The sequence below is a fragment of the Chiloscyllium punctatum genome, chromosome 31, assembly GCF_047496795.1.
Source record: "Chiloscyllium punctatum isolate Juve2018m chromosome 31, sChiPun1.3, whole genome shotgun sequence".
Taxonomy (NCBI): domain Eukaryota; kingdom Metazoa; phylum Chordata; class Chondrichthyes; order Orectolobiformes; family Hemiscylliidae; genus Chiloscyllium; species Chiloscyllium punctatum.
In genome coordinates, this window is record NC_092769.1 from 65,140,988 (window position 1) to 65,166,951 (window position 25,964).

Consider the following 25,964-nt stretch of genomic DNA (forward strand, 5'->3'; position numbering starts at 1 on the left):
GAAAAAGTCAAATAAAGAAATTAAAAGGTCTGGCGTGGAATAGGAATAAATGAGAAAAGTAGAGAAATAAAATGCTCAGAATAACAGTCTTTCCAATCCAGTCCATGCTGGCACCTTGCCTCCAGTCTGCACGGGGCATTGAATCGCCTCAAGACTGGAAGTCCCCACTGAGGCCAAGACTGCCTTGGGCCATCATTCTGGGCCAATAGGACGCCAGGCTGAGCCGAGGGTGTGTCTCGCTGAACTGATGGGTGGGTTGGGGGGGGGGGGGGGGAAACGCCAGGCTGAGCCGGGAGGGCACCAGGCTGAGTCGAGGGGACACCTCGCCGGGTCAGTGCTGAGGCTGAGAATCCAAGTCTGTGCTGGGGTCGGGAGTCCGTGACTTTGTTGCAGACTGTCATTTCCACTTGAAGAGTCGGAAGCTCCTGGGGTCCAGCCCCGTTCCAAAGATGTGAACCTGTAATCCAAGCCAGAAGGCCCAGCCCAGAAATGGAGGAGGGCTGAACTGTTGAAGGTGTGAATTTGACACACATCGTTCAACAGGGGACTTGGGACAGAAGGTCCCAAGGGTTCTGCGAGGAAAAGAGTGGTGGGGTGGGGGGTGGTGATGTTATCTGATGTGTCCTGACCCATGTTTTTGTAGGATTTGGAGGTTGATAATTAACCTGCTTTGTCACATTTTGGTCATGTATAGGCACTGAGGGATTTGAAGGTTAAGGGGTAAGATTGGAGGAGGAAAAATGTTCTTCTCTGAGGGTGGCGAATCTTCAGAGCTCTCTCTCTTCCTCGGAGCTTGGTGGAGGTGTGGTCACTGAGGGCTTTTGATGTTATTGGATTCAAACATGGGAGTCTGGTGGCGTCGCAGGGCGAGGTGAGAGTGTGGAGCGGAGGCCACACTCCAGCCAAGTTTAAAGGACCCAAGTGCTCAACTCTGCATTGGTGGTTTGTCTGTTTGCACCAACCTTGGCCATTGGTGACTGGGCGGGGGTGGGGGGGGGGGCGGTCTTGGAGCTGGACCTGGAGCCTGTGGGCCACTGCACCAGGAGGCCCCGTGTCTGGTAGTCTCTGGATTAACATGAGTCTAGGACCGAGAGCTCAGAAGATCCGGCTGCTCTCGCTGCAGTGCTGCAAGACAGGCTTTCAGGTGATCATTTGATTTTTTCTCATGTTTACCTGAGTCACACAGCATCCATGAGTCATGGGAGGCAGCCATGCACACAGAAGGACCACAAACAGCTCACTCCCTGTGTTTCTCTGCCAATGACATGCTCTAGCAGCACCGTTTGGTGGCTTGCCCACCTACCTTCCATCCCTCCCTGTTCAGATACACACACCACCCCCCCAACCCAATGAGTATTACAGTTGAATTCCTGCTCTGGGACAAAGTGGATGCTGATGAGTAGACATTCCAGCTTCAGTCGAGGTGGTGACAAGTGCTGGTGTAACTCGAGATTTATCAATAAATAACAAAGGGCTTGGAATCCAATCCAGTTGGAGCCTTGTAAGGCCCAGCGCCTGCCAGTTACTGGCTGCTAAATTCCACTATCATGGGATTCACTGGAGGTTTAAAGTCCGTTTCTGTTTTAGTCTTCTGGTTGCTACTTCCTAAACTCTGTTCTACCCACGACACTGTTTTAACGGCTTGGACTTTGTGTGGCTGCAGAGTGAAAGTTACTCTGTTTGACCGGAGGGAAAAGTCTAAAACCCATTTCTTGCACTGATCAAAATTCACACTCCGGACTGCTGCCTTCTCTCTACATGCCTCCCTGTCTCCCTCCATCTGTCTGTCTTTCTGTCCCTCTCTGTGTCTCTCTCTCTCTCTCTCTCTCTATCTCCCCGTGTCTCTGTCTCACTTGCTCAATCACTTCCAACACCCTGCCTCCTCTCTCAGCCTGCCGTGGACCGTGAGATCCTCTCAGCCTCCCTTTCTCTAACAGGACAGTTTGAACCTCTGCTTGGCAGGACAAGTGGTAGGAAGCTCCACCCACCTCCCCCCCACCTCCCAAAGCAAATATTACTTGGCACTGATTAGCTCACGCCTTGATGTTGCCTCAATCTTGCTGCATATTGACATGGGAATAGTATAATTAACAAAATACTAACAAGTGTCTCTGGTTTGTGCTGAATTACAAACTTGTGTTGACTTGGCTTTTCCAATTTCCCATGTCTCTCTTGTCTTCAAATGATCTATCTCTGACTCTTTCCTGCACTGTCTCCATTTATGGTGATAGGCTGTCACTGAATGTTCAGTATAATCCCACTGACTCCCACAGTTACTTGGACAACATTTTAATTCCCAAAATTGAATTGTTTTGATGTTCTTCCGTTTTCTTTCAGGATTCCCTTGCATTCTGCTTTTTCTGCATCTCTGTTGTATTTGTTCAGATCGTGCCTGACTGTCTCTCCCAGTATCTTTCCCTCTGTCCACAATGCAGCAATCCCCTTCGCTGCTGGTGATGTGGCCTAGGATCCTGCCTGTTCCTTTTCGCATACTTTTTTGCTTCCTGCTCTTTCCACCGTGAATGAATGGGTTTCTGCCAGCTGTTTGGATTTATCACCCTCCACCAACCCTTATTCCCCCACCTCCATTTCTACAACCTCCAACATGATGCTCAAGATCTCGCTGTTTCTCTCAGCGCTGGCGCTCTTGCTCTCTGAGCGCTCACTCTCGCTCGCTCTCTCTGAGCGCTCGTGCTTGCTCGCTCGCTCTTTCTATCTCTGAGTCCCCCCTCCATTTTTTTCCCTGCTTTGCTCCATTCTCAAGGTAGCATTCTCTGTGATCCCGTGATCCTTCCCTGTCACTGCCACACGGCCTGCCTTTGCCACAGTACCTGTACTGGTAAAGAAAAGAGCACCATCTGAGACCTCAGCCGCTTGGGGAGTGCCTTCCTTGTGATTCAGTCTATTGTATTCACTGTTGGCAGTGTGGTCCCCTCTATAGGAGGGAGACAAAGTGCAGACAGTGTGTGGCTGCTTTGCTGAGGGCCTCCTTTTCAGGCCCTCAGCACCGTTCTGTCCTTTAATTGGTGGGAGCCCAGGCCAGGCATTGTCAATAGCCGGAGGTCATGGATCAGTGCTCCTCACTGGGGGTCTTCAGAGGCCAGGAGTCGAAAGGAAGAAAAGTAGAAGGAGAAGAAGATAAGGAGGAAGACAGAGGGAAGAGAAAGAAGAAGAAGAGTGGGTGGAGCAGACGAGGGTCAGGGTTAGGGTCAGGGATAGGGTCAGGGTTAGGCTGGAGTGTTTTACTCCACTACCATCTTGCAATGTTCCAGATTTATAAGGCACTGTGATGGGATTTGAACCCCTGTACCAGGATATTGGCTTGGCCTTCTGGAGTTTTAGTCCAATGACAATAGCATCATGCCAGCACCTTCCTGCGGGTGCAGTCCTCTCTCTCCGACCTTGGTCTCTGCAGTATTCTAGTGCAGCTGGAGTGCTCCTTAACCTTCCAGTGCAAGGTTAAGGAGTAGTAGCTCAATCTTCGACTGGCACTTTACAGCATTCTGGAGATTAATGATCTTAAACTTGAAACCTCTTTCCTCTGTTCCTTTGAGTCTCTTCTTTCTCATTTCACTTTGGCCCCTTTGCTTTCGGGCTGGTCATGATCCTGGTGTAGGTATTTCTAGTCCACTTGCCTTCTGTTTCTTTGCCTGGGGTTGGGGGGATGGAGTTGGCGGGAAGGTGGAGTTAAGGACTCTGTTCGGTCTACCGTGACTTTATTGAATGGCACAGTGGCCTTGAGCGGCCAAATGGCCGACCACCTGCTCCTCAGGTGCCATCCGTTCCACCTTTTCCATCTTCCTTCAAGTCCAGAGTAATGTCCTAATAGGAACTTGTGCTGTTTGAGATTCATTCCCCAGCTCATGTTGAGGTTTAAACTCTGGCTGAATCAACTGTTACTCGTTCTCTTGCTCACCCATGCTTTATGTAGCCCAGTAGGTAACTCGCTCTTCTGCTCTACCGGGACAGAGTGCTTTTGATAATCCTTTCGTCCCTGACCTTTCCATTCATCTTTATCTCGAATATCGATTGCTCTGCCCTTATCACAGGCCATTTCAATTTATCACAAATCTCGACAGTGCAGAACCCCCCCCCCCCCCCCCCCCCCCCCCCAAGAGAAAGCAGTCTCCTACTCCAAAGGTCAGACAGAGAAACCTATTGATGTTTGCACTGAGGTAGAACTTGGTTACTATTTATCAGACACCTTGAGAAGATTAGACAGGGGTTAGACAAGCCTGAAGGGAAGGTTGCATTACTTCTGACGCTGGAGCCCCCACTAACGTGTTCGTGTCCCTCTCTCCCCTGAGAGATGGAGGAGGCATTTTGCTGATTGAACAGAGAGCAATGGCTTTTATTTATTTGCAGGCCGTGGGTGTTGCTGGCTGGGACACCATTTATTGCCCATCCCTAGTTGCCCATAGGACAGCTAAGACTCTACCACATTGATTTGGGTCTGCGGTCACCAACTGGGTAAGGATGGCAGTTACCTTTCCCTGAAGGGCATCCAGTGAACCAGATGGGTATTTCCAATAATCAGCCACACTTTTTAACAGACATCACGAGACCCTCCATTCCATTTTTCAAATCCAATTTCTGTCATCTCGCTACAATGGGATTCGAACCCAGGTCCCAAGCACGTTGTCTGGGTCTGTGGATTAATATTTGAGCAATAAAACAATGGCCCATCACCTCCCTATAACCCAATTATTAGGCTCACACGTCCACATTAATGTACATTTGAAAATTCCACCTCACACCCATCGCTAGATTGCCGGTGCCCTTTGCCACTTTGTGCATGGGTCACTCGGATACTACTAACAATGCAGGAAATAAAAATAGGGACTGGTCATTCGGATCTATGGGTCCTGCTCCACTGTTGACTGAGATCGTGGCTGACCTTCTCACTAAACCTAATTTTTACCGCTCTATCCCTGTACCCCTTGATGCCTTTATAGAACTGTGTCAGTCACTGAATTGAGCATACTCCTTATTGGAGGTGGGAAATTCAATGGCTGACCACCCCTTGAAATTCCTCTTCACCTGAGTGCTATTGTGGGCTCTGACCCCTAAGCCTCCTCCTCCTCCTCCCAGACCCACACATTGAGTTCTTTAACCTCTCAGCATTGCAGACAGAGGGGTTTGGGGGCCATGACTCACCAAACCACAGTACACAGATGCCACATGTGTTGAGGAAGGCAGAGGAATGTTGTCACTTATTGTTGGGGAATGGAATCTAAAAATAAAGATATTTTGCTCCAGTTGTATAGTGCATTGGTGTGGGCTGTTCCTGCAGTACAGTGTGGAAAGAGAAGATAATTGTGTTTCATTGGAGGCTCTTATGCTGCAGTGATAGTGTCCCTTTTCCTGATGAAGGGCTTTTGCCCGAAATGTCGACTCTCCTGCTCCTCGGATGCTGCCTGATCTGCTGTGCTTTTCCAGCACCACACTCTCTCTCTCGACTTTGAACCTGGAGCCGCAGGTTCAGATCCTGTCTGCTCCAGAGGTATGTACTAACCTCTGGGTGGATTGGTTGGAAAATACCTGGAATTCTGTCGGAAGCAATTGGCAGAAAGCTCACTCGACTCACTCCTGGGATGAAGGGCTTATGAACAAAACTGAGCAGGTCAGACCTGCCACCATAGATTGTAGTAAAATAACAGGTGACATCCAAGATCCTGAGAGGAAACCATAGGGTGAAAAGCAGGATGTTTCCACTGGGCAGGGGGATGGGGGTCACCATTTAAGAATAAGAGATTTCTGATCGGTGGGAAGGTGAATTCTTTTTTTCACTCTGAGAACCGTTAGTTCATGGAATTTTCTTTTTCGTAGAGCAGTGGAGGCTGGGGCAAACCTGAGTGAAGGAGGTTCTTTTGATTGATGAGGGAGTCAACGGTTATAGACTGGAAGGAGGAATAGGCCATTGCTGGCTTAGCCATGATCCCGAATGTACACTGCAGGGGCCTGACAGATCCAGATGTGACCAGCTCCTGCACCTACCTCCCCTATTTCTAGAAGGTCAGAGAGATCGGGAAAGACAGCAGAGGGACCTAAAGGTTTCGGGTCGGGAGTCAGTGTGGATCAGCAATGTAGCAGGGGTACCAATGAACCTGATGGTACATTGTGCTGATTTGCCAACTTTCTGGAACAAGTGAAGTTTAAAAAAAAAAGCCGTGGAAAGGTGCCATTCCAAAGATAGAAGGGCACGTGGGCGAAGGAGCTTTTGTTTCTTGTCGAGTGGTTGCTGAGCTTTGACCATTTGAAAGTACACACAGAGTCATACAGCTTGGAAACACACCCCTCGGTCCAACTAGTCAATGGCGACCATGTTCCCAAGTCTAACTTGTCCCACTTGCCTGCGTTTGGCCCATATCTCCCCCCCCCCCCCCCCCCACCCCAAACCTTTGCTGTTCACGTGCCTATCCAAATTTCTGCTGCCTCTGAGGCAAGTATAGTAAAGAGTTCTCTTCCAGACCATTTTCGTTCCCTGACCGTGTGCTGATGTGGGGTCCCTTTGCTTGGTTCTGAAGTCATCCAGATCTAGGCTTTCTTTATCTGTCTCTCAGAAAGGAGTTTCCTGTTCGACTCATGCCTGCAAGTCAAACTGACTTTAAGCCAAGACCACCCACCTCCCGCGATCCCCTGGCCTCATTTGTCGAGAAGTCGGGATATGCGTCTCTGTTGGTGGCAGCTTGCTGTGTGCGCATTATGGCTGCAGTATTGTGTCTGTGCAGCATATAAAAATGCTTCAGAAAGCTCAGTAAGAGGTCTGACAGCATCTGTGGAAAGAGATTGGAGTCAGTATTTCGGGTCCGGTGACCCTTCCTCAGAACTGGAACCCTTCACTCAGATGAGTTCAAAGCAAGGGTCACGTTGACTAGAAGTGTTAGCTCCGGGTCGTTTCCCACAGATGCTGCCAGACCTGCTGAGCCTTTTTTCCAGCAGTTTCCGATTCTGTTTTTGTTTGTGATTTCCAGCAGCCTGAGTTCTTCTTGTTTTTCACAAAAAAAAGCTTAACTGTGGCCGTGGAGAGCTCTCGGTGTCCTGAGGTTGCAAAAGCGTTTTCCCTGGAGTTGGGCATCCGGTTGTTGTTGGGTTAAGTTTGGGGTCAAACTGTCCAGAAAAGGGATTATTTTAAATTGGTCACAGTTGCAGCAGGAAATGGGGAGTGCAGTTGTGACTGGCTTGGAGCAGGTCAGCAGTTTGCATTGTCTGTTGAAATTGAGCTGGTTATTCCTGCGTGCAGGTTTATTTACAATTGATGAACTGGTTAAATATTTGGAATGCTAAACTTGTTTTGCAATGCACTCCCTCACCCTTCTATCCAGTAAAAGGCAGCTTTGGTGACACACCTCCTCCCCACCTCCAAACCTGCCCGGAGCGCGCACTCCCAGCCAGCTCTCGAAATTAGCATGGGAAGTCATTGACCCTGGCAGTGTAGAAGGAGGCTGTTCTGCTCATTGGGCAAAAGCAGCCACCTCTCGTCTCTCACTTCCCACCTTTTTTGTAAGCTGTTTGTTGACAGTACGCCCCATGGGGCTCCCTTTATGAACTGCTCACTGGAGCCGGTTTGCAAAACCGGCCTGCTCTCCCGAATGCTAATGTTCCTATTCGTCTCCCCTCGAGATCGCCTTGCCTGGTGGTTTAAAAATCTCGGACCGCTGGCTGTAGGGAAAAATAGACTTCATTTGCTGAAAGTAAACAAACGGTTACTTTGGGAAACTGTTCCTACAATAACAAACGGGGGGATTCCTTCACTTAATTAATTTACTTTGTCACTGACAAGGCCAGTATTTATTTCCCATCGCAATTTGAACAGAACAGTTTGCTTGACTATTTCAGAGGGATTCTAAGGGTCGACTGCACTGCTGTGGGTCTGAAGTAACATGGACGTTGCATGCTTTATGGTGTATTTTAATATGACTGATAAATGAAGACAAGACCGTGAGATTAGTTTGGGGATTGATACACGGCTATGGGGAGAGAGTGGGGCAGTGGGATTAGTTTGGGGATCGATACAGGGCTATGGGGGGAGAGCGGGGCAGTGGGATTAGTTTTGATACAGTGCTACGGGGTGCATGGCTAGTTGGATTAGGTTGTGCGCACACAACGCTGGAAAGACTCTAAGTATGGCAGCGTCAGGGCAGAGAAATAGAGTTTACGTTTCAAGTCCAGTATGACTCTCCTTCAAAACTAGTCCACAACAGCTGTCTTCCTTTGTGGGGGGCCATGATTCTAACCAAGAGAGTTTTATTTTTGTAATCTTGATTCCCATCACAAGAAAGGAAATGAGGGATGGCTATTGTATAGCAAGCAGAGGAGCAAAGGTTAAATTAAATGGAGGGGAAAGATGTGCTACGTGGTATCCCACAGAGATTAATTTGACTTGCTATCGCTGTAACATAGGAGAAAATGCTGAGGCCGCTGAGTCCCACCAGCTTGTACCCACTTCCCTCTGCCCCCAGCAGCAGCACCACCAGCAGAGGAAATAGCAATTACCCAGGAGCAGGTTTTAGCTGGGCCGACGTGTCACACTGCTTTGCCACAGATACCCCGTAGCCCTTCAGTACACTGCCACCTTCTCAAGGAAGCTCTGGCTCGCTGCTGGGCCAAGGAAGAAAACAGCAGTGCTCATTTCCAGAGGTACATCGTTGGATTTGGTCGTGTCTTGTGTTGGAGTGTGAGGGTACCTTCCAGGCAGTGAGGGGAGAGGCAAGTAAGGGCCAACAATTCCACTGTTGGGTTCCATGTGGAAACAGGAATCTGTGGCTTTGTCAAAAAGGGGAACCTTAGTAATTTATTTTCTTGCAGAATTCCCCTTCTGTTATTATCTTAAAATATTGCACAGTTTGTGATCTGAGGGTGTTCCAAAGCTCTTTGCCTCCGATGAAGTCCAGCTGTTGATGTGATATCAGGAATGTCGCAGCCAGTTTCTCTCACTCTGTCATCTTGGATCCTTTAATGGTGATCAGTTGGATCACATCTGAATCTCTTCTTGAGTGGATTCAAGTCCAATTTGTGGAGCCCGCCCTCTTTTAAGCCTGGGGGGTCATTTGGGTGAAAATGTGCTGCATTCCACCCCCCCCCCCCCCACCCAAACACTAATATCTCCTACCTGGGCGGCACTCTGGCTCAATGGTTAGCACTGCTGCCTCACAGCACCAGGGACGCAGGTTCAATACCATCCTCGGGCGACTGTGCAGTCTCTACAGAGACATTCTCCCCGTGTCGAAGTGGGTTTCTTCTGGGCGCTCCAGTGCCCTCCAGTGCCTGTCCAAAGATGTGCAGGTTAGGGTGGATTGGCAATGTTAAGTTGTCCATGACGTCCAGGGATGTGCAGGCTAGGTGGATTAGCAATGGGAAATGCAGGGTAGGGGCATCAGTCTGGGTGGGATGCTCTTTGGTGTGACTTGATGGTCCGAGAGGCCTGCTTCCACACTATGTAGAGATTCTATGATTCTAACATATAAGGCCTAGAACATCATATGGTCGCTGCCAAGCTCCTGTGAATTACAGTACAATAATGAACAAATAATCTGTTTTTGTGATGTTGCAAGAGTGGTGGTACAGACTACTGGACATCGGAAAAGACTGCTCTGTCCTCCTTTGAAGTTGTACCGTGGGATCCTTTAGAGAGAAAAACAGGGATATCAGTTCATGCAAACATACGCACTCCTCCCCTGGTACTGCGAGCCTATGTTCTTATTCTTGAATCTCTTCAGTGGGACTCGAGTAGGGCCCACAACCTCGTGCTGAAAGCTGAGAGTAAAAATAACTAACCCGTTTCCAAACTGTGGGTTTTTCAAACAGTTAAATGTTCCTGTTTGTGCTCTTGAGTAATCTGATTTTAAGTAGCTAGTCAGAAAAGGGGAATTCAAGATTAATAAAATTGTCCTTGAGAATGAATGAGCGTTTTTTTTGTGTGATCTTGTTTCAGGAGACGTGCTGCATAGCCTGGGATTAGAACCACTGTGTGTATTTTACTGAGTTTGATCAGATAGCGAGGACCTTTGCTACTTAGTGAAAGCAATTTTAGGAGGGCCAAGCGTGACACAAGGCTGAAGGTAGGAAGCTTCTGATCTATTACCTCAATTGTAAAAGACAAAATTTCATTAGTGTAGCCTCTTACCGGTCAGTTTCAGGACCACCAATTGTGCAATTGTTTTAATTGCCCATGTGGCAATGAAATTTTCTGCAGTTTTCTGGTTCCCAACGCAGTGCTGACAGAACTGTAGTCCCTGTAAGCGTAAATCTCTGAGCTGCTCTTTATCCTCCAATGGCATCTAGATTAGATTACTTACAATGTGGAAACAGGCCCTTCGGCCCAACAAGTCCACACCGCCCCGCCGAAGCGTAACCCACCCATACCCCTACATCTACATTTACCCCTTACCTAACACTACAGGCAATTTAGCATGGCCAATTCACCTGACCTGCACATCTTTGGACTGTGGGAGGAAACCGGAGCACCCGGAGGAAACCCACGCAGACACGGGGAGAACGTGCAAACTCCACACAGTCAGTCGCCTGAGGCGGGAATTGAACCCGGGTCTCAGGCGCTGTGAGGCAGCAGTGCTAACCACTGTGCCACCGTGCCGCCCACGGTGCTCTTGAGTAATCTGATTTTAAGTAGCTAGTCAGAAAAGGGGAATTCAAGATTAATAAAATTGTCCTTGAGAATGAATGAGCGTTTTTTTTGTGTGATCTTGTTTCAGGAGACGTGCTGCATAGCCTGGGATTAGAACCACTGTGTGTATTTTAAGTCACCTAGTTATTGCACCTCAAGGTGGTGGCTGTGAGTTTGCTTGCTGGTGATTTTTACAAAGAAATTATTTTGCATTGATATTGCACCTATCCTGACCAGAGAATATCCTGAAGAGCTTTGTGCCCAATTAAGTACCTTTGAATTGTAGTCACTGTTGTATCAGAGGAGTCGGGGGGGATGATATTATGTACAGAAAGCTCCTGCAAACAGCAACAAAATAATTAGTTTCTGAGTCATTTGAGGAATAAATATTTCCCAAGGTACGGAGAGAACTCCCCTCTTCTTGATGCGGTTGTGGGAGCTTTGACATTCACCTGATCGGGGAATACGGAGACCTCAATTTAACGTGTTATCCAAAGGATGATACTTCTAACAGTGTTACACTCTTGTAGGACTGCATCTTTGGGGGACAGCACTCTCTCAGTCCCGCCCCTCCGACAAGTGCAGCACTCCCTCAATACTGAACCTCTAGCAGTGCAACCACTCCTCACCACTGACCCTTTAACAACACAGTTTTCCCTTAGAACTGCCCCTTGGTCAATGCAATACCCCCCTTGATTCTGCCCTCCAGATACTCTGCCTCAGACGCCCTGACAATGCAGTGTTCTCTCAGTACCGTGCTCAATCAGTGCGGCACTCCCTCGCTACTGCCCCTCCGACAGTGTCGTACATCCTCAGGACCGACTGTCCAACAGTGTGGTACTCCGTCAGAACTGACCTTCTGACAGTGCAAGCTCTGTGATTACTGTCCCTCTGACATTGCACTGTTCTCTTGGTACTGTCCCTCTGTCAGAGCAGTATTCCTACAGTACTGTGCCCTCCAGCAGTGCAACAGCCTCTCAGTAATATTCTTCTGACACTAGGGCAGCTTCGATACCAATTGCCTGGAGTATTTCTCCAATAATGCCTATTTAGCCATGCAGAACTCTCTCAGTACTGCCCTTCCAACAGTACAGCACTATGCTATGATCTGGGAAGGAAGTCTTGCAATAATCAGACAGGCATTGGTATAACCATCTGGTGTTGAGCTTCTGGAGTGTTATTGGAGCTGCACCCATCCAAACAAGAGGGGACTTTTTCACCACACTTCTCACTTGTGCCTTGTAGATGGTGGACAGGCTTTGGGGAGTCAGGAGAGGATCGGCAAATATGCTGGAGGAGGCGTTGAGAATTAGCTTTACACAGGGAGTTGGTGTGATCTAAAATGCACTGTTCGAAGCAAATTCATAAAATAAATTAGCCAATTAGATAAATACTTGAAATGGTGAAAACTATTTGAGTTGTGGAGATAGAGCCAGGGAGGTGGAACTCAGCCACAGTGGACTGACCAAGGACCATGCATGCTGTAAAAGACTCTGATAAAGAAATGGTGCTGAATAAATGAGGCAAACTATTAATGCAGAGCTCATCTTTCAGCAGAAGATCAAATCTAATCTTTACGTAGATGAAGCAGGGAATCCAAATCTCGCGTCGCCGACTGACCTTAGTTGAACGCCCTAAACCAGTCCACAATAACATTTCACAATACTTGTGATATAAGTATCAATATTGATTCATGGTGAAGTGATTACTTGAGTTCACGTGATTCCACTTAAATTCCTCTCGAACCTGGCACAATAAATTCTGACACGCCTTTTGGGCTGTCTTCTTGTTTCAAGGGGATACATAATTTCAAGTCGTTGCTGTAGTTTTTAAAGCATTGAGCACCCCTCAAGGCAGACTGATGTTCGGTAGCCTTTACATTTAATGAACATTGCAAACTCTTAACATGTTGGAATTCTCAAATGAAATGTTTGTAACTGTTTCCCACTGGCGGGTTAAGTGTTAATGTTCTTGTGGCTCAATTAGATGACACCATTAGGTGGTACTGTAAGAAGATTCCCAATATTAGTCTGATCACTGACCTGCATCATTTGAGTTGTAACACAGAAACTGTTATATTTTGTCTACAATTTATTCTTTCATAAATTTGATCTGAGAGTAAGATAAAAGGTTGGCTTAACATCGAGGGCTGAAGGGCCTGTACTCTGCTGTATCGTTCTTTAGTCAAGATCAACATTTGGTGACCACACCTAATTGACTTTGACTTGTTGGACTATTTCATTTGGCAATTGAGAGTCAACGTTGCTGTGGATCTGGAGTCACATGTAGACCAGGCCAGGTACATTGCAGATTTTATCGGTTGAATTTGCAGAACCATTTGTCCTAGGACCAGACTGTCACCTGAGGGGGGCTAATTTAGTGACCCTTCCCAGTACTGCCTCTGATGTAAGGAAATCTTTTTTTCGAAGTGTGGAGGCCAGAACTGATTGTGGTTTCCGAAATGCAGCTTGGTCACTTGGCCTGAGCCTGTGCTGGTGTCAGTGCCAAGTAGTTTGCTAAACTACAGGAATATTTTTTCTTTGGCTTTGAGATCATTCTGCTCAATGCTTGTTGAGAATACTTTGAGGAAACACTTGGGCAAGCTTGATACGCTTCCCTTTAGATTAGCTTTTGGAATACCCTTTATTGTAAAGTGCACTCAAATGATTGCAGGGGAAAAATTTATAATGTCACTTTGGGGTTGTCTTAAGTACAGGCTACCTCGGTACAGAATACCTATGTGTTGGTACAGACTTGTCCAGCTTTAGAACAAAGAATAGAGACATTTTCTTCTTAAAAAGCCCTCAATTTGTAGTCTATGCACCAAGCCCTTGGGACCTGCCTATGCTTGCCTCCCTCACGGCGGCCTGGCCTGGGACTCTCCTCCGGAACTCTCAGCCCCGGCGCTGGCCTGGCCTGGGGCTCTCCCCCGGAACTCACTGCCCCCACACCAGCCTGGCCTGGGCCTCTCCTCCGGAACTCACTGCCCCCACACCAGCCTGGCCTGGGGCTCTCCCCCGGAACTCACTGCCCCCACACCAGCCTGGCCTGGGCCTCTCCTCCGGAACTCACTGCCCCCACACCAGCCTGGCCTGGGGCTCTCCCCCGGAACTCACTGCCCCCACACCAGCCTGGCCTGGGCCTCTCCCCCGGAACTCACTGCCCCCACACCAGCCTGGCCTGGGCCTCTCCCCCGGAACTCACTGCCCCCACACCAGCCTGGCCTGGGCCTCTCCCCCGGAACTCACTGCCCCCACACCAGCCTGGCCTGGGGCTCTCCTCCGGAACTCACTGCCCCCACACCAGCCTGGCCTGGGGCTCTCCCCCGGAACTCACTGCCCCCACACCAGCCTGGCCTGGGGCTCTCCCCCGGAACTCACTGCCCCTACACCGGCCTGGCCTGAGGCTCTCCCCCGGAACTCACCGCCCCCACACTGGCCTGGCCTGGGACTCTCCCCTGGAACTGACTGCCCCCACATCGGCCTGGGAGTCTTGCCCGGAACTCACTGCCCCCACACCGGTCTAGCCTGGGACACTCCCCCAGAACACTCTGCCCCCACACCAGCCTGACCTGGGGCTGTCCCCTGAACCTTAACCGTCCCCACACCGGCGGGGCTGTACCCTGGAACTCACTGCCCCCATGCTGGCCTGGCCTGGGACTCTTCCCCGGAACTCACTGCACCCAAACCGGCCTGGGGCTCTCCCACGGAACTCACTGCCCCCACACCGGCCTGGCCTGGGGCTCTCCCCCGGGACTCACTGCCCCCACACTGGCCTGGCCTGGGACTGTCCTCTGGATCTCACTACCCCCATGCAGACACAGACTCTGACTCTCCCCTGGAAGTCAGAGTCCCCCAGCTGGCTTGGGACGCTTCCCTGGAACTCTCTGCCCCCCACACCGGGCTGGCCTGGGACTCTCCTCGTGAACTCACTGCCCCCTCACTGGCCTAGGTTGGGATTCTGCATGGGAACTCATTCCCCCACACCGGCCTTGAACTCACTGTGTAGAGCTTTGGCACAACCACAGATCAGAGTGTGGTGCTGGAAAAGCGCAGCAGATTAGGCAGCATCCAAGGAGTAGGAGAATCGACGTTTCAGGCATAAGCCCTTCATCATCCTGTGAGGAAAGATCAAGGAGACTGGGTCCGTATTCTCTCGTGTTTAAAGGAATGATAGGGGACCTCCTTCAAGCAAACCAAACTGTTAACCAGACTCTGCAGGGGAGATGCAACGAAGTGGTTTTCCCTGGCTGAGGTGGGATCAGGAACTGGGGGGGGCCAGAGGAACATGAATCTGCACTCCGAGGAGAAAGTGAGAACTGCAGATGCTGGGGAGAGTGTGGTGCTCCTTGGCCCAGCCAAAGTGACCATCAACAGCTCCAGGCGTAGAGGCGGACCGACCCTCCTCTCTGCCTTTACAGTCATGCCTGGGTGTCCTTGGAGAGAGTGCATGTGACATTCACTAATACTCTTGATGCCTTAAGAGGCAGGTGGCCACTTCAGGATTGGAGTACCATATTTTCCCTCTCCAACTCCACTTTGATTTAGACCCCTCCCTCTCTCCCTCGCTTTCCCTCGCCATTGTTGTCATTGCAGTGTCCCTGACAGGATTTGCAAATAATTAGGTAAGTATGGCTGCCTCCCAAGCAGTTGTTCTGGGTTGAGTTCCCAACTGTCGCTGTTGACTCATTTGCAAATCAATACTATACTATATATTCATACTTTCCAATGCTTGTCACTGGATTTGATGCGCGGGTGGCTGTGTTTAATCGGGAATCAAAGCAAAACCAAGTAAACCTTATCCTCCATTCAGAATGAGACTGGTGTTTGCTCCCTATACAGGCAGATCCCGGGCTGCAAGCAGCTTCCATTCTGGAGTCTGTTCGCAAGCCGCCTTGTGAGTGATTCGGAACAGTTCAACATAAAATAGCTGTTTGTAAGAACGCGGAAATGTTTGCATAGAGTCATGAAGATCTACGGCACAGAAAAGAAGGCCTTGCAGCCTATCAAGTCTGTACCTGTCAGGAACAAGCACCTGAACATTTGAACCTGTTTTGCCAGCAATTGGCCCTTCAATGTGATGAAGGCTTCTGCCTCTCCCACTCTGACAGGCAGTGAGTTTCAAATTCCCGTCACTGTCTAGGTGAGAAACAAACTCCTCACATCCCCACGAAACCTCCTGACCCTTACCTGCTCATTGATCTCACCATCAAGGGGAAATGCTTCTTCCTGTCCACCCTGTTCATGTCCCTCATAACTTCATACATCTCGATCACATTTCCACCCCCTGCCCCTCCTTAATCTCCTCTGCTCCACGGAAAAACAACCCAGGTCTCTCTTCACAACTGAAACTCTCCAGCCCAGGCAGCATCCTGATAAATCTCCTCTGCACCCTGTCCAGTGCAGTCACATCCCTCATAATGTAGATTCCAGAACTGCAAACAATTCTCAATTTGTGGCCATGCCAACGTTTTATACACCGCATTCATGTCATTAAATCATAGAATCCTTACAGATCCAAAGAGGGCATTCGGCCCATTGAGTCCACCTCGACGCTCCAAAGTGCATCCCACTCCGATCCGCCACACCCCATCCCCAGAATCCTCCATTTCCCAGGGCCTTATGGGGCAATTTAGCATGGCCTGTCGACCTAACTTGCACATCTTTTGGACTGTTGGCGGAAACTAGAGCACCTGGAGGAAATCCGTGCAGACATGGGGAGAACAGTCCCCCCCCCAAAGCTGGAATCAAACCCAGGTCCCTGGCGCTATGAGGCAGCAATGCTAACCACAAGTTGGATCGTTAAAATTGTAGCCCCCATATGGGATCACATTTGTTCAAGAGTCGAATGTTCACAAATTGGTGATACCCTGAATAGGTGAGCTGTTGTACATCGGAGCTAGGAGGCCTGAGTTCAGGCCCCACCTGCTTCAGAGATGAGTCCTAACATCCTGGAGTGGGAGATGCAAAAATGCCTGAGGCAGCAATTCCAGGGCGTTGAAGTAAATGGAGGTGCTGGTCACAGTGGTGGTGTTCTTCTGAGCCAGGAAGCCTGAGTTCAAATCCCACCTGCTCTGGACGTGTGTCGCAACATTTCTGGCTTGAATACTACTTGCTGACAAGCACCCACCGAAGACCCTACCCCTCCCACCTTTCAGCTGATGCCTCAGTTCTCTTCCCTGTTGTTTGGAGGAAGCACCAGGAAGGGGGCTTTGATGACTGTCACCATGAGGGGCTTGGGAGCACCACTACTAATGGAGCTGGCTGGGTCCTAATGCCGTAGCTTGTGGACTGGTGGCACTTGTTCATCTTCCTGATGAGTGCAAGACAAAGCGTGTCTTTGTTTTCAGCAGTCCACACCGGTAAACATTGTTTGAGAACCAATGCCCAGAGTTGGAGGGAAGAGAGAAGGGTCGTAATTTGAAGTAAAATTGCAGCTACCCAAGCTGGGAATTTCGAAGCGAAGATCGCTCGTTATTTGTTGGAGTTGGTGTAAAGGAGAAACTGAGTTGAGATACAGATCAGTTACGATCCAGCTGAGTAGCTATGCCTTCTTGCAGGACCGGATGTCGTCTTTGTTCTGTCTTTCCAATGTTATATTGTTCAAGTAATAAAACCCAGAGCTCTTAATGTCGTCCCGATCGTGTTGCTGATGTTGTTGGTGCTATTCTCATCATTTTAGAGGCCTCTCTTAAACAGCAATCTGTAGCGAGCATTCCTGATTGGTCTAGGCATAACTGTAAACTCACTGCATTCATCATAATTCAGGATTGTTGTTGGGCACGAGCCCAGTCCCCCAACATATCTGAAATTCCCAAACGTGTGCAGTTCTGTCCTGTGCAATGGGAGAGGGAGAGTGGCATTTGCCTGAGTGAGATATTAAAGGGTGCAGACGGTGAGGGGGAAGAATAGGAACAGATTGTGTCAGATATTCAAGGGTGAGAGGAGAGTTGGATTGGACTAGCTGGAATATTAAAGGGTATGGGGCGTGAGGAGCAGAATGGCATTGGATTGAGTGGGATGTTAAAGGATGTTGGGATGAGTTAGAGTGGAATTAGACTGGGTGCTGTATTGAAGGGCACAAAAAGTGAGGGAGTGGAATTAGACTGGGTAAGACATTAATGGATGTGGGGAGTAAGAAAGAGAATGGAATTAGATTAGGTGGGGTATTAAAGATTATGGGGAGTGAGGAGGAAAGTGATATTGGATTGGATGGGATGTTAAAGCGTATTTAGATGAATGAGAGAGCAGGATTTGACTGGGTGAGATATTGTAGAGTGCAAAGAATGAAAGGGAGTGAGATTAGGGTGGGTAGGATATTAAAGGGTTTGGGGGTGAGTGGGAAAGTTAGACTGGACTTAGTGGAACATTAAAGGGTACAAAATTTGAGAGGGAGAGTGTGAATAAACTGGGTGGAATTTTAGAGGTTACAGGGTTGGGTAAGGGAGAGGAATTGGACTTGATAGGACAGTAAAAGATATAGTTATGGGGTGTGAATAGTAGAGAGTGATGAGACTAAGTAGGAGACTTCATAGTCTGAAGGGATAAACAGGAGAGATAATATGCAGGGTCAGATGTTGAAAGGCATTTAGCACATAACAGTGAACATGCGCTCCTCTCTCTTAGGAGTCCAGAACTCCATTGTGGGACCCTAATCTCCTTACACTGGCTCTCAAGGGATTGTTACTTCTGGTGGTAGGGATTTAATATTGGACCACAGATGCTTTGAGTTATTAGATTACTCAGTTTTTTTGATTAGATTTAGATTGTCTACAGTGTGGAAACAGGCCCTTCGGCCCAACCAGTCCACACCGACCCTCTGAAGAGTAACCCACCCAGACCCATTCCCCTCTGACTAATGTACCTAACACTACGGGCAATTTAGCACGACCAGTTCACCTCTCCTGCACATCTTTGGCCTGTGGGAGGAAACCAATGCAGACACTGGGAGAATGTGCAAACTCCACACAGACAGTCGCCCGAGGCTGGAATCGAACCCGGGACCCTGGTACTGTGAGGCTAACCATTGTGCCGCCCGATTATTGATGGGGACAGAAGAAATAGGAGCATGAGTAAGCCGTTGACCCTGTCTGCCAGTCAGTAAAACCATGATTGGATTGTGGCTTTCACTTCACTGTCCTGTCTTCTCATCCTTATAAATTTCAATGAGTTCACGTCCCACCTGCTCAACCTTTCCATGTAAGGCAACCCCTTCATCCCAGAAGACAGCCAAGTCAGCCCAATCTAAGCTGCCTGAAGTGCATTAACGTCTTTCCTACGGAAAGATGATCAAAACCGTTCAATTGTCCCACAACAATAAGAACCAGGAGCAGGAGTAGGCGTTAAGTCTTACACCATTCGACGCGATCACAACTGATCTCGACTTGGCCTCAACTCCACTGACCTACCTGTGCCCAATACCCTTCAACTGATTACTAATTTAAAAAAAAAACTTCCCTCCTCAAATTTATTCAGTGAGATGGTGCCCACTGCACTCTGGGGGAGTGAATTCCACAGATTCTCACACCTTCCCTTTGAGAGAAGTCCTACCTCCTCATTTTAAATCTGCTACCTATTATCTCAAGACCGTGACCTCTCATTCTAGAGGAAGCGTTCCCTCTACATCTACTATGTCAATCCCCTTTAGCATCATCTTAACTTTTATTTCTTATTTCCTAACTCGTACTATGAATCACTGAAAGGTAATATAACTTTTTTTAAAATTTCTCTTTTGTATCTAGGTACTTAAAGAGGATTGATGAGGGCAGAGCGGTAGATGTGATCTATGTGGACTTCAGTAATGCGTTCGTCAAGCTTTCCCATGGGAGACTGGTTAGCAAGGTTAGATCTCACAGAATACAGGGAGAGCTAGCCATTTGGATACAGAACTGGCTCAAAGGTAGAAGACAGAGGGTGGTGATGGAGGGTTGTTTTTCAGACTGGAGGCCTGTGACCAGTAGAGTGCCACAAGGCTGGGTCTTGTACTTTTCATCATTTATATAAATGATTTGGGTGTGAGCATAAGAGGTATAGTTAGTAAGTTTGCAGATGACACCAAAATTGGAGGTGTAGTGGACAGCGAAGAAGGATACCTCTGATTACAACAGGATCTTGATCAAATGGGCCAACTGGCCGAAAAGTGGCAGATGGAGTTTAATTCAGATAAATGCGAGGTGATGTATTTTGGGAAAGCAAATCTTAGCAGGATTTATACACATAATGGTAAGGTCCTAGGGAGTGTGCTGAACAAAGAGACCTTGGAATGCAGGTTCATAGCTCCTTGAAAGTGGAGTCGCAGGTAGATAGGATAGTGACGAAAACGTTTGATATGCTTTCCTTTATTGGTCAGAGTATTGAGTACAGGAGTTGGGAGGTCATGTTGCGGCTGTGCAGGACATTGTTGGCCACTGTTGGAATATTGCGTGCAATTCTGGTCTCCTTCCTATCAGAAAGATGTTGTGAAACTTGAAAGGGTTCAGAAAAGATTTACAAGGATGTTGCCAGGGTTTGATCTATATGGAGAGGCTGAACAGGCTGGGGCTGTTTGGCTGAGGGGTGACCTTAGAGGTTTACAAAATTATGAGGGGCATGGATAGGATAAATAGACAAAGTCTTTTCCCTGGGGTCGGGAGTCCAGAATTAGAGGGTATAGGTTTAGGGTGAGAGGGGGAGAGATATAAAAGAGACCGAAGGGGCAACCTTTTCACACAGAGGGTGGTACGGGTATGGAATGAGCTGCCAGAGGATGTGGTGGAGGCTGGTACAATTGCAACATCAAAGAGGCATTTGGATGGGTATATGAATAGGAAGCATTTGGAGGGATATGGGCCGGGTGCTGGCAGGTGGGACTAGATTGGGTTGGGATATCTGGTCGGCATGGACGGGTTGGACTGAAGGGTCTGTTTCCATGCTGTACACCTCTATGAAGTGACAATAAACCTAATTCTAATGCGAAACAGCGAAAATTGCACACCGCAATTAGATCTTCTCTCATTTTTCTAAAGTGTATAGACCTAACCTGCTCAGTCTGTCCTCATAAGACACATTATGTTCTATCTTTTAATGTATCTAGCAACGCTGAGAAATTAACTGTGGAGCCTGAACACATGCTGTAAACACTGGTCAGAGATTCTTTTGAAATTGGAGCTGACGTCCATCATGTGCTGGAACAGTGAGCAGCCGAACGTGTTCAAAACACTGCTTTGGCTGATGAAGCCAGTGATTATTGAGACACATTGATTGCCCCTTTTGGACTGAATCGTGGTCTCGTCAGCCAATTGAGGAAAGGAAGGTGCTTTTCGCAAGACCGCAGGTCGGGGAATGACCTGTTGGTGAGTGGGAGCAGGGATCTGGGTTCAGGTGAGGGTTAAGCTCACAGTGGGCCTGGCTGCCTTTTCGTGCAATCGAAAACGTTGAAATGTGAAAACTCTGGCGTCTTTATTTACAAATGAAATCACCTTGCTGTGTGCATCAACAAAGGCATGCCCATCAGCATGACATTTTGCCACGCTGGGCAAACACAGGATATCGAACCCCCAGCTCGAAGCTGAGATAGCTGAGCTGAGAAGGGCATGATTCACTGTTTGCCTCTGATAAGGCTGTGCATTTATCAGATATATTTGTGAACAGGCGCGCTCACTCCGTTCACGTAGTGTGTTCCATGATAGAGAGACAGGAGGGGCCTGTCGTTCAGAGCTTGCATTTGGGGATGGACTTACCGTGTGAGTGTGTATATATAGACATAGGTGTGAGTTAAGGGCCTTGGTTACTTGTGTAGTCTTGCTGTCTCCATTGAATTTGAATTCCTTCAGATAACGCAGTTCAGGAGATGACGAAGCTAGTAAGTTGCAATCGTGGTACAGCTGGGTGGTAAGATTGACTATGCTGAAGCTTCTGGAATTACAGTGTAATTTTAATGAATGGGTTCGGTCCCTGCTCTAGTATTGCATCCAATTCTGGGCACTTAGAGCCGTACAGCACAGAAACAGATGCTTTGGTTCAACTTGTCCCATTTGCCTGTGTTTGGCCTATATCCTTCTAAATCATTCCTATTAGTGTATCTATCCAAATGTCTTTTAATTATTGTAACTGTACCTGCATCCACCCCTTCCTCTGGCAGTACATTCCATATACAAACCGCTGTGGGGCGGTACGGTGGCTCAGTGGTCAGCCCTGCTGCCTCACAGCGCCAGGGAACCGGGTTCGATTCCTGCCTCGGGCAACTGTCTGTGTGGAGTTTGCACTTTCTCCTCGTGTCTGCGTGGGTTTCCTCCGGGTGCTCCGGTTTCCTCCCACAGTCCAAAGATGCACAGGTTAGCTGAATTGGCCATGCTAAATTGCCAATAGTGTTCAGGGATTGGTAGATTAGGTACATCAGTCAGGGGTAAATGGAGGATAATAGGGTAGGGGAGTATGTCTAGGTGGGTTACTCTACGGAGGGTCAATGTGGACTTGTTGGGTCGAAGAGTCTGTTTCCACACTGTAGGGATTCTGTGATTCTCTCTGCGGTAAAAGTTGCCCTTTGTGTCCCTTTTAAATCTTTCCGCTCTCACCTTAAAAAATGTGCCCCCTCAGTTTTAAAGATCCCCCACCTGAGGGAACTTGGCTATTCACCTTATCTATGCCCCTCATGATTTTATAAACCTCTCTAAGGTCACCCCTCAACCTCCTACGCTCCAGGTAAAAAAAAAGTCCCAGCTATCCAGCCTGTCCTTATAAATCGAACACTCCTTTCTCGGCAACATCCTGGTAAGTCTCTTCAGAACCCCCTCCAAATTAATACCATCCTTTCTGTAACAGGATGACCAGAACTGTACACGTGTCATGGCGTTGCCCAGGCTGTGGATGGAGAAATACCAGAATGAGACCAAGGGAGGAGGCTCCTCCATTCACATCCAGCAGAGTCTGGAGAGCTTGAGATGGTTTTACTTGCAACAGATTGGGTTAAAAGGAGATTCACTGGAACATTCAAAATCTTGGGGGATCATGATGAGGTAGTTGGAGTGACACTGTTCCCACTTACAACAAGGTTGACATGGGATTAAGATTATCTACAAAAATATGACGAGGGAGACATTTTCTTCCATATCATGTTGTCTTGTTCTCTTGGTATGCAGGTAAAGTCACCATCGTCCTAGGGGACCATAGCACCGCGCGCTCATTAGAGAGAGACGAGTGGTGGTAGTTTAACCTGTGGTTTACCGGGCCTCGGACGATGGGAGCTGTTGGGAAGGACAGTGTCTTCAGCCAGTGGGAGAATTGAACCAATGATGTTGGTGCCACTCTGTGTCACTAACCAGCCTAACTGAGTCTTGTGGCTCCAGATAGATATCAACTATTTCAATGGATGATGGAACAACATGTTAATGATAGCTTTCCAAAGCCAATGAGAAAGCCACTTAAATATTTGCAGGACCACGAGGAAAGAGCAGGGAAGTGGGACTAATTGGATAGTACAGGCACAATGGGCTGCATGGTCATCATCTGCAGTGGTCTCATTCTTCCATCCTCATTTTTTAAAAAGCTGCAATTTCTGTTGCAAAACTGCTTTTCAATTTGGATACATCTTTCAGCTTGGAGTGTCGGAGAGATCTGTTTCCAATGAGACACATTCTAGTGCTACTTGGCCGATCACTGAACAGTTTTTGAAGGGATTATGCCCGAAACATCGATTCTTCTGCTCCTCTGATGCTGCCTGACCTGCTGTGCTTTTCCAGCACCGCACTCTCGGCTGTGTACTTTAAGGCTGGTTCCAAAATGGGAACTTGCATGACGTTTCTGTCTTGTGTGTATTGTCACCCTCAAATTTGTTGCCATCTCTTCTAGACCTCGATTATTTTTCCATTGTATGCACTCACAGTTATAAATGTTGTCCTGGTTGACCATGGGCGCACGTTCTTCCTCTACCTTCTTGAATTGTCTGCAGCTTTTAGACATCTTGAGTTATCCAAAGAGGCAACACAGCAGGGAGGGAGTGAAGGAGATGGAAGGGAGGAAGAAACAGAATGCTTAGAGGTAGAAAGAGCCAAGGCAATATGCAAACGATTATTTCAATGAGAGACTAATTCTGTCACATCCTAAAATGTAGCACGTGGTGGTGGAGGCTAAGTCACTGATTGGATATAAGAAAGAAGTAGATTTGTTTCTGGATTTGGAAGGGGAATGTGAAGAGAGATTGAGTATGGTGTTGAGATAGAGGGTCAGCATGATCAGGGATGGCATGGTAGCTCGGTGATTAGTACCGCTGCCTCACAGCGCCAGGGACTCAGGTTCGATTCCAGCCGCGGGCAACTGTCTGTGTGGAGTTTGCACATTCTCTCCCTGTGCCTGCGTGGGTTTCCTCAGGTTGCTCCGGTTTCCTCCCACAGTCCAAAGATGTGCAGGTTAGGGTGGATGGGCTAATTGCTCCGTTGATTCCAGGGATGTGTAGGCTAGGTGGTTTAGCATGGGAAATGCAGGGTTACAGGAACAGGGTAGGGGTTGGGTCTGAGTCGGATGCTGTTTGGAGGGTCATGTGGACTCGATGGGCTGAATAGCCTACTCCTCCTATTTCCTGTGTTTCTCTTGTCAGCAAGTTTCAAATCCCAACCACTGGATTACAGTCATGCAAGCCACAGTAGGTCTGTTACAGCTGACTTCAGCGTTTATGGTCTGCTCATTATGCGACAAGCTGAGAGAGGTACTTGATTTACTGTGTAGATTGTAGTGTGCTTTCAGCACCTTTCTGTAGGGATGTGCTGTCTGTGCGCCGCCAATGGGAGAGGAACTTTCAACAGTGCCAACATGATGCTGTTTACTAAACCCGTTCAGGACTGAACTCTGGTACAGTTGGCAGCCGTACAGCTCAAGTGGGGTCACTTGGATGAGAAGGGGATTGAGGAAGAGAGACGTGGCACACTGTAAACAGCATTGAATGCGATCAGAGAGTAACTGGTTGTGCAAATCATGCTGGGGCACAGGTCATTTAGACTGCTACATTTAATTAAGAATGACGTCTATTAAAACAAATTGTAAAACAATACTCGGCACCGAGACATCAGTCTTGTACATTTGCTACCTCGTTCTTTCCTTCCATCAGATTTACCAGCTTTTGCTGGAGCTGTTACAAATGACGTTTCTTTGTTGGCCATCCTTGCACAGAAAGATTTAGTGATAGGTGCCTTTTGGTTACCGTTCTGTAACATGCTTTCTGTTCGCCTGGGTCAAAAAGAGAGGTAAATTGGGAGAGTTGTGTGTACTTTCAACATCTTGTTTGAAGCAGACATCCCTCATTCATTTGCTTCCACTGTAGACTGAGTGGAACTGTGACCGTTGTATTGCTTGTTTGCTGGGCTTCTTTGAAATCTCTTAGTTCACATCGCAATCAGATCCGCTCGATTTTCCTTCTTCCTCTTCCATTTTTCAGCTCAACGTTTCCTTCATGTGTTGCCAGGAGCAGGCTATTGGCTGTCCCTTCACTGCTACCTGTACTTGGCTATGTTTCGCACTCCGACCACAACCTGGTTGGTCCCTGAGCTTCTCCTGAGCACACCAGTATGTCTTTCTGTCTACCCAGTGGATTCAGAGCACCCGTTGTTGCGCCCACATTGCAAAAGCTACAATCCTTCTCTCATCTTCTTTGTTCAGCGTCTAACTCTGGCATCCGTGGTGTGAGTGCCAGAAATAGTTAGGACAGATCAAGAAGAGAGTAGGACCTGACGGCACAGCCTGAGAGTCAAGGGAAGACCTTTCAGAACAGCGATAAGGAGAAACTTCTAATATTTAACATGGACAGAAGATAGGCTGACCAGCTTTCTCCCTGTAATTCTCGATCCCCTTGACAATCAAGAGCCTATCTATGTCCGTCTTAAATATACTCATTGACCTGGCCCCCACAGCCTTCTGTGGCAGTGAATTCCATAGATTCACCACTTTCTGGCTGAAGACGTTTCTCCTTATCTCCATTCTAAGGCTGTGCCCTCGGGACCTAGTCTCTTGTACCAATGGAAACATCTTTCCAACTTCTACTCTGTCCAGCCCATTCAGTATTCTGTATGTTTCAATCCGATCCCCCCCTCGTCCTTCTAAACTCCATCGAGTATAGACCCAGAGTCCCCAGATGTTCCTCATATGTTAACCTTTTTCATTCTGGCACCATTCTCGTGAACCTCCTCTGAGCACTGCTCCAGGGCCAGTACGTCCTTCCTGAGGTATGGGGCCCAAAACCGCATGCAATACTCCAAATGTGGTCTGACCAAAGCCGTATAGAGCCTCAGAGGTACATCCCTGTTTATATATTCAAGTCCTCTCAAAATAAATGCTATCATTGCATTTGCCTTCCTAGCTACTGACTCAACCTGCAA

General features: G+C 48.2%; 1 protein-coding gene across 4 annotated transcripts in view; it reads left to right on the forward strand.

Annotated features, from left to right (window-relative positions):
• LOC140457003 (pyruvate carboxylase, mitochondrial-like) overlaps window positions 1-25,964 on the forward strand; it is a 1,063,875-nt gene that overhangs the window by 23,617 nt on the left and 1,014,294 nt on the right. The window contains exon 3 of one of the 4 annotated variants that reach the window (XM_072550900.1): window positions 9,935-10,061. The exons of 1 other annotated variant lie outside the window; for it this stretch is intronic. Coding sequence is in view for 2 of the 3 variants with exons in the window: in XM_072550901.1 (XP_072407002.1) it covers window positions 21,452-21,463 (12 nt within the window). In the remaining variant the exon portion in view is untranslated. Of the gene's footprint in view, window positions 1-9,934; window positions 10,062-21,394; window positions 21,464-25,964 lie in introns of those variants that run through there. 2 more of the 4 variants (XM_072550901.1, XM_072550898.1) reach the window with 2 other exon arrangements.